Source organism: Asterias amurensis, chromosome 2 (genome assembly GCF_032118995.1).
Source record: "Asterias amurensis chromosome 2, ASM3211899v1".
Lineage (NCBI taxonomy): Eukaryota > Metazoa > Echinodermata > Asteroidea > Forcipulatida > Asteriidae > Asterias > Asterias amurensis.
In genome coordinates, this window is record NC_092649.1 from 23913792 (window position 1) to 23923022 (window position 9231).

General features: G+C 38.8%; 1 protein-coding gene across 1 annotated transcript in view; it reads left to right on the forward strand.

Annotated features, from left to right (window-relative positions):
- Window positions 1-9231, forward strand: part of LOC139954274 (ubiquitin carboxyl-terminal hydrolase 15-like) — a 38266-nt gene extending 29035 nt beyond the window's left edge. The window contains exons 16-21 of the mRNA XM_071954005.1: window positions 326-396; window positions 788-906; window positions 1937-2086; window positions 2560-2663; window positions 4863-4951; window positions 7110-9231. Coding sequence (XP_071810106.1) covers window positions 326-396; window positions 788-906; window positions 1937-2086; window positions 2560-2663; window positions 4863-4951; window positions 7110-7304 — 728 coding nt within the window. The 3' untranslated portion in view covers window positions 7305-9231. The remainder of the gene's footprint in view (window positions 1-325; window positions 397-787; window positions 907-1936; window positions 2087-2559; window positions 2664-4862; window positions 4952-7109) is intronic.

The following is a 9231-nucleotide window of genomic DNA, read 5'->3' on the forward strand; positions in this document are numbered from 1 at the left end:
CGGTTTATCCGCTAATAAAATTTAAAATGGAACGTCATAGTTTTTCTTCTTTTTAAAAACATACACATCAATGATGGCAGTGGTGCAAATAGTACTAATATTGGAGTCTTATAAAGCGCAAGTGTCCACCAATAAGGTGCTCAATGCACTTGAACAAAGATAAGCACTTTTTAGAGATAGTTGATGTAAACAATAAGCAACGTGTGCACCCATTTAGCTGTCAGTGCTTACTCCTAAGGAGCTGTGATGGTTTCAGGAATGCTGTAGGCTCAATAAAGCACCTCCTTTTTATTATTATTAATCGCTTTATATCCTTAAAATGCAGATCGCTCCTATGTTGCCTTAGACTGGTACCCTAAAGCTAAGGATAAGTTCTACGGTGATGAAGAGTCTGAGGTAAGACCAGTGATTTTCAAGCTTAGATCCTTCCCAGATCGTATTGAAAACAATATTTGTCTCTTATTTTGACACAAATATTTCCCTATCCATATATTGACCAGAACACTAACTTTTGCTTTGATTACCTTGGCCCAATTTCATAAAGCCTGTAAGCACAAAAACTTGCTAAGCACATAAAAGTCTTGCTTAGCAAAAACAGGTTACCAGCCAACATTCCATTAAGTTTAAACTGATGTAACTGGTGCTTAACTCATTTTTTTTGCTTAGCAAATAAGTTTGTTTAGCAGTATTTTCTGCTAAGCAATTTCATGAAGATTCTGGAGAGAGGTTGTCGCAGGCATTATAAATTAATCAAGGGTGCTCTTTGGTTCCTGTGTTACTGTTGTAGGCATATGACATCCATGAAAGTATGAACTACCAAAGTACGTCAAGAAGGCAACAGATTGACCTGAGTGATTGTATAAATCTCTTCATCACTGAAGAAACACTGGAAAGAGAGGACTCGTGGTAAGTTGAAGTTGTAGCTTGAAGGGTTCCCATAGAGGTGCTGCATTACAAGGGAATTATGTGCTGTCACTCTATGGTTACTTCACACAAGCATGATTGCACTAAAGAGTGGTATAGACCATGTGAACCTTGTTTACAATAAGTGTGACCTTGTTCATTCCTTAAGTATTCTGGCAGGCACTGTACTACACTGGTCCAATGGGAAAGTTGACATTTTGTGTCATAATTTCCACGAAAAACCAGGAGTTATCAAAGTAAAAGCTCGGCAAGTTTTGAGATGTGCCCCCTTTCATCATATCAAAAGTTGATAAGAATTAGACAGTGCAATCTCCATAAACTTTAAGATTTTATGTCTTCTTCCATTGAGCGGTGTACAAATCATGCCTGCAGGAAGTCCAGGCTCTGTGGCTCTTTTGTAAACATGTGATGTCACAGGTCACATCGTCTATACCTGGCCCAGTGATAAGTAATTGTTATTTGGGCCTACAGTCAAGGCCTTCGTGGCTTGTACAGCTTCGTAAGCTACGGTCCCAAGCGACTGGAACAGGAGACCACACAATACTCCAGAGTCCTCCAACTCCATGAAGAGTTGGGAGAATTGGAAGGGTTAGGGATAATTATGTTTTCATAACTACCTTTACCAACTAAGAGATCAACTTACTAGGTTAGTGGAGTGTCATGGCCGAGCGGTCTAGGGCGGTGGACTCAAGTTCTGTAATTTACAGATTGTGGGTTCAAACCATTGCCTGGTCAGTTAGGACACTTGTGTCCTTGAGCAAGCCACTTTATCATAATTGCTTCTCTCCACCCATGAGTACAAATGGGTTCCAGCGAGAGCTGGGGGGTAATCTGTGATGGACTGACATCCTGTCCAGGAGGAATAGAATCAGTCGTTAAATGCCATGGAAACTGGATATGAACACCGGCCTGATGAGTTATATTGGCTTGGAATGGACTTTACTTTTTACTAGGATAAAAAGAGTCAGTTATCTAATAAATGTTTTACCAATTTCCATTTGATCTCTTTCAGGTACTGTCCTCAATGTAAAAAACATCAAGAGGCTACTAAAAAGTTTGACTTGTGGAGATTGCCCAAGATCCTTGTAGTTCATCTAAAACGTTTCTCGTATACAAGGTTCTGGAGGGACAAGCTGGACACAGTCGTCAATTTTCCTCTGGAGTAAGTTAATCACTTCATATACAAAGTAGCAAGGGTCGCGCTAAACTTGCCATGTGTTTCTGTAAGCTGTGTTTGCACTTTGCTCGTTCCCAGCGACTTGCTTTAACCAAAGGCGCTGGGATAGGCAAACGTATCATGCACTGTCATTGTTTTAATAATGCGCAGTCCCACCATGCATCACACTCTGAACTTCACGATATTTCTATGCACTGCATATATGGCGTACTTTCTGAACAAGAATCTGTGCAAGCGATTAGCCCATCTCAGCGGTCATGGATAGACTGGCAGCTGGGGCCGAGCGAATGTTTGCACATACAAGTTTGTGCACAACCTACGTAAAAGCTTAATACGTTAGCAGCGGTTACCCGCAACGCTTTAATAGATGCAAAACTGAACATCTATTAAATCATTCTGAAAGTTGAGTGAATGATTGAAAACGGTGTATTTATGAGTTGTTTGATTTGTCTTGACAGGGATCTAGACATGTCACAGTATGTAATAAATCCAAATGATGGACCCTACCAGTATGATTTGGGAGCTGTTGTTAACCACTACGGAGGACTAGGAGGGGGTCATTGTAAGTATCTTGTTGATTAGTCACTTATTTAAGACAGACCTTAATCTTAGCCTCAAGGCATGTTGTGGCCGAGCGATTAAGAAAACCAGACTCCGAGTTGTGGTACTTTTGTCCTTGAGAAATATATTTTTACTCTACTATATATTTGCTTTTTCCTTCAGATGGGACATTAAGCAGGGGTGTGATTTCTCTGTTTTCAAATGGAAATCCGGTTTTTTTTGCCCTAAAAAAGTGAATTTCTTTTTATTAAAGCCATTATACACTTTTGAAACAGGAAAAAAAAAAAAAGTTCACAGATTTACAAATAACTTACAGGGTTTACAGAAGGTAATGGTGAAAGAATTCTCTTGAAATATAATTATTCCATGAAATGCTTTACTTTTTGAGAAAACATTAAAACAATTATCAATTCTCGACATCGAGAATTACGGATTTATTTTAAACACATGTCATGACACGGCAAAACGCGCGGAAACAAGGGTGGGTTTTCCCGTTATGTTTTCCCGACTCCGATGACCTATTGAGCCTAAATTTTCACAGGTTGGTTCTTTTATATATAAGTTGTGATACACGAAGTGTGGGCCTTTGGACAATACTGTTTACCGAAAGTGTCCAATGGCTTTAAAACTAAAGATAAATGTTTATAGTTGGGCTTCATGCTCGCAAGTCTTTGAGCTCGCATGCTTTCACGCTTTGCGCTCAAAGTTCAGTTTCTTTTTTTTCAACAGCCTATCACATCCCTGATACAGCCCTAGGTCCTGTGTACTAGGATTGGTAGTGCATGTATTAAAACCCAGAACACTTATCATGGAAGAGTATGGGGTTAACCCATAGAGCTATATATATTGACGTTATACACGCACTAAGGTTTTGAAGCCGTGTTGGCGCATCCATATTTATGAACAAACCAATACAAAAGCTTGAAATTTCGTACGGCAAGTGTACGGCTATTTGAATAATAGTGCGTTTGTTCTTTTCTGTGTGTCATCGAACCAAAAAATGCAGCAAATGTGAATGCACATTCTGCTGATGAGCGTTCAAACTGCGAGCGTCATGTGCGTCATGTTTAAAGGGCGCGTATACTTTTTTAGTATGTCAATCAAGTCAAACTTAGTTTAAGTAGCTTAATGTAAAAAAATCGCGGCCATGTGTGTTATCTTCATATTAAGATCGTTCCGAATTCACGCAACACATCAAACATGTCTGCGCTCCGGGTGGCTTCAAAACGTAGAGCAAGTTAGCACTCTAGTCAATATATATAGCTCTATGGGTTAACCCTATCGTTTCCATTGCAAGCACCTTTATTTACAGGTTACCTTAGCCTTGCGTGCTTCATTGATTAAGTTCATTTATGAAGCTTCTTTGGTTTCATTACCAGAAGTATATAGTAAAAAATTTAAAACAATGGAAATGCATTTTGGGGTATTTTCCGTGGTAATTAAGTTATTAATGACTGGAGCTTTTGTAGAAAATGTAAATAAGTGTTTAAAAGTAATATTATTTGTTTGCTTTTTTTAATATGCAACTTTGGTATATTGATTATATGTTTGCAAATTGTTGCTTCCTTAAATGTCATTGCTCTTGGGCCATCTTGCTGTTGAGCTTTATAAGACGTATTCCAAGTGAATTGATAAGAGCTAAAAGCATCTGGAGTTGTGCTTGCTTAGAAGACAAAATACAACGTTATTGTCCCATACCCTCCCAAATCCATCTACAGACCCATTGCATATGAAGTCGCACTCTCAAAAAGGAGGCAGATCAATGGACAATACAGGTAGCTGTTCTCTGTGTGTAAAAACGTGCGCAAGACCTCGGCTTACATGTACCTGTAGCGTTTGGCGTTATGCAAGGGGGAGCTATTGATTTCTTACACAATACAGAAACAATGTGCGTGATTTTGGGTGTCAACTCTCTTTTGTTCATGTTTGTATACGATTTTGACACCCAAAATGACACCCAGGATAGGCACATGTAAGTATGCTGCGCATATTGCAAGGGGTCTATAACCTCTTTGCCAAATTGAAGGATTCAGAAGGACGTAAATTTGTACATGTAGATCCAAATCACAATCGCTTGTCACTAGGCCATGCATTCCAATAATATTCAAGTCCAAACATGTTGGTGTTGAGTGACTAAGGAGAGGAAGATGAGAGTTGAGGTCACCTATAGAACTAATTCTGAGTGTTTCTGCTGTTACAGATTTCTCATATGCAAAGAACGTGAAGACGAAACAGTGGTACAACTTTGATGATAGTTCTGTGTCTAAGGTTGATGCTGACTCTGTCGTGGTAAGAGACCAGCTTACTAGATTTCTCCAGCTTACTGGACTTCTCTTAGAATGAGGGGGTGTCCAAATTGCTGGCTATGGCTATAGCTTTAGCAGGATCACAGCAGCATCACGCGTTGGAACTATAGGACGTCCTTAGCAACAGTCGTAGCTGTAGCCAGAGCCGTCAATTTAGATACAGCCTAACATTCCATCATCGGGGCCCAATTTTATAGAGCTGCTTAGCACACAAGTTTGCTTAGCGTAGAATTTCATCATTGATAAAAACAGGAATACCAACCAAATTTCCATTTGTTGCATATTGCTTGTTACATGTATTCAGATGTTGTTTGCTGATCCTGAAAATCACATGGAAATTTAGTTGGTAATCTTGTTTTTCTGAAGGCAACAATTTCATGCTAAGCAAATTTTTGTGCTTAGCAGCTCTATGAAATTGGGCCCTGTTCATTTTCAAATGGTTCAAAGAAATGGATCCAAGAAGTTGATCCCATTGTCAACTTGAATGTTTCTATTTGTGTGTCGATGTTTCTTTAATGTTTCTTTGAAGGAATCAGGTACTTTTTCAAAATGTCCACAGATTTACATTAACCTTACGGGGTTTGAAGATAATGATAGTAGAAAGCTTCCCTTCAAATATTACTTACTAAGGTGCTGTAGTAAAACAAGTCACAATTATTTTTTTTTTTTAGATGAAAACATTTTAGCATGTAAAAAGGTGTTAGCCAGTTCTGGTATTCTACCATAACATACCATACATGTAACTGGTTAATAAGTGTTAACATGCCAAAACTGAGAATTTTTTTTTCATGACTCAGTTCTAAAAAACTACAACACCCCAGAAAATATTTTTTGTTTAGGGAAGCTTTCTACATGTACTATCATTATCTTCAAACTTTGTAAGTTTAATGTAAATCTGTGGACATTGTGTTTTGTGTACGTTAGAAAAAAGTACCTAGACCCTTTAAAGGCAGTGGACACTAATGGTAATTACTCAAAATAGTTATTAGCATAAAACCTTTCTTTGTGGCGAGTAATGGGGAGAGGTTGATGGTATAAAACATTGTGAGAAACGGCTCCCTCTGAAGTGCCATAGTTTTCGAGAAAGAAGTAATTTTCCACGAGTTTGATTTTGAGACCTCAGATTTAGAACTGAGGTCTCAAAATCAACCATCTAAACGCACACAACTTAGTGTTACAAGGGTGTTTTTTCTTTCATTAATGTCTCGCAAGTTCGATGACCGATTGAGCTCAAGTTTTCACAGGTTTGTTATTTTATGCATATGTTGAGATACACCAACTGTGTGAAGGCTAGTCTTTGACAATTACCAATAGTGTCCACTGCCTTTAATAACCCTTTACTGTCTGACCATTCAGAAGAATTGTATGCAGTTCTTTGTGAAAGCCAGTTTAATTTCCCAAGGAGGGACAACACAGTTATTATCCATCTATCTATCAGTATCATCCACTCTGGTTTTGAATGGTAGAAAAGCCTGCAGTATATATATGTGGTGAATGTACTCGGACAGTACACAGTCAACCCTCCTACTGTCTGACCGTTTTGATATCATCCAATGTGGTTTCTGATAAATAAACTAAGTCGGCCTGCAATATGATAACATGTGGTGAATACATCCACACATCACATACGCTTGACACAGGTTTTCTTTGCGCAGTTGTATACATGACCCTGGTATAGATGCGAAAAATAGTTAATTGCCTAATGTTTCGAACCTAGTGGAGTCTTTCTCAAAGGCCTTCGAGAAAGACTCTGCTAGGGTTTAAACATCAGACCATTAAAGGCAGTGGACACTATTGGTAATTACTCGAAATAATTATCAGCATAAAATACTTTTCGAGAAAGAAGTGATTTTGCAAGAATTTGATTTTGAGACCTCAGATTTAGAATTTGAGGTCTCGAAATCAAGCATCTGAAAGCACACAACTTCGCGTGACAAGAGTATTTTTTCTTTCTTTAATATCTCGCAACTTCGATGACCGGTTGAGATCAAATTTTCACAGGGTTGTTATTTTATGCATATGTTGAGATACACCAACTGAGAAGGCTAGTCTTTCACAATTACCAATAGTGTCCAGTGGCTTTAACTAGATGGCTGGCAAAAACTTTGACAGAGATTAACTCCTTTTCAATTTCTCTCCAGACAAAGGGAGCCTATGTTCTATTCTACATCCGTAAAGACTGTCAGGATACATCGGATCGGTCGGGGATCCCAGCTTCCGTCTCTCAAGCTGAACCAGAGGATGACGCTGAACTCAGCAATGGCGCACTGACAAACGGTCAACAATCATCCAGCGGTGACTTGTCTGAGGATGGAGATGAGATGGATACCAACTAAAAGCTGGTTCCTGACATCAACCACTAAAACCGTGTGATTCTGTCGTAGGACTTGTATGAATTCTCTAGTATAATTGTTACAGACTTTGTCGAGAGAGTTTTGTTAATAGGGTTATGCCTTTAGATTGATACACTATTTGAAGCTGGAGTATGATAAACTGTAAGTACATACCCCTTGCCGATGCATCAAATTGCAGCCCAGTCTCCCCATCGGGTTGTCAATTTACTCCAAATGTATGACGCAAGTAGGTGCTTTAAAGGTACGCACAACTTTTCATTGGGTTCAAACTAATTAGTCTATACGAGGCGCCTGTGGGAACTTTTCCGCTGACTCGGAGAACACTTTGTATACAGTGTTGATCATACAGCGGTGTAGTTAGTTCCTGATGTAAACCAGTTTTAAGGCAACTTTGGATTTGGTTTTGAGCTACGTCAAGCATTCTCATTATACTACTTGGCCAAGTAGTTCACTGACCAACCATACAAAGAATTTGATAGAACTACAACATGTGGTATTTACATAAGAGGCATCATGTTGCATTAACAAAATGACTATCATTGCCTGTAGTGATGGTCGACTTTACACTGTGTGACATCAAAGGGAAGCCCTCTATTGGACAGCATAGAGTCATAAGGCATAGCGTGTGGGGATAACCTCTGAATCAGCGCGGCAGTTAATAATGTTTGTCATGATGCAACCATTTCTGATTTTTTCCATGCTCATCCAAGCCACCAAAGTGAATCTGCAATTGGAAATGGTCTGGCTCCCGACTTGAATCAGTGCTTTGGTCTATCAGTCCAAAAAAGTCTGGTCTTGAAAGTGTCTATTTATTGCTTTTCCTAAAGGCCCATCTGTGGAAGGAATGTTCCTGCAGCTGATTTCACAAAGTCCACTTGTGCGAGTCCACATGTGCAAAATTTATTGTCTAAGCGATGCACAACTTATGCAGTAAATGTTGCCCAAGTAGACTTACATCAATGTGACACACATATATTACACTTGCATGGTAAAAATATTTTGGGATAAAGTTCAGTTCGCCATTTAGCATTGACCAAGGCAGTGCAGTTTCACTTTCATTTATCTGTTGTTTTTTTACGCGGTAGTTTGTTTTTCCCTTTGCGCTTTTTGTGTACCAACCCAAGCTGGATATGTGCACATGTGCATGTGTACATGTATGTTTATACAGTGCGTGCGTAGTGTGAGATGTATACGTGTAGTCTGACGGCCTCTGTATTTGGACAGTTATACGAATGCTGATGACCTACGCACAGTAGTAGTACGGGTGCCATGCTTGGTGTGATACACAACATATGGCAACATATGCACAGTGTACAGTACATGTATACGTGTGGGTTAAGAGTGAAAACTGTTTGTGCCTTGAGCCAAGGCTATGTGCCATGTCACTCTTGCAAAAAGTCAAAAAGATTTCCATACTTTCATGACGAGTTGTAATTTTATTATTGAAAAAGTACTTTCACCATCCATAAAACGTTCTTCAATCATGCATACTTGCCTCTGTCTTAATATGTATCCGATATACTCCAAATGGGCAAGTTCTTTGTAAGATGATTATTAACTAAATAATAAACAAAGCATTTGTATGTTTTAAGCTTGTTTGAAGCTGAGGTAAAAGAAGTTACGCAGTCAGTCTTAACTAAACTTTTATTGTCCCAATGTGTAATATGCAAAAAAGTACAACAACTATACTGTAATGATTTACAGATAAACAATTTAATTAATAAAATATGTGCACTTTTCCCAAAGTGAGATCTGTAATCGTTATTTTCATGGTAACCTTATGAAGGTGGAGAACAATGTATGAACTGCATGACTTGCAATCACAAGGTTGTTGGTTCGAATCTTACCAAGCTAACTGCTGATTTCCCAATGATTAGATAAGAATAAGTATTGTCATCTAGTTACGGAA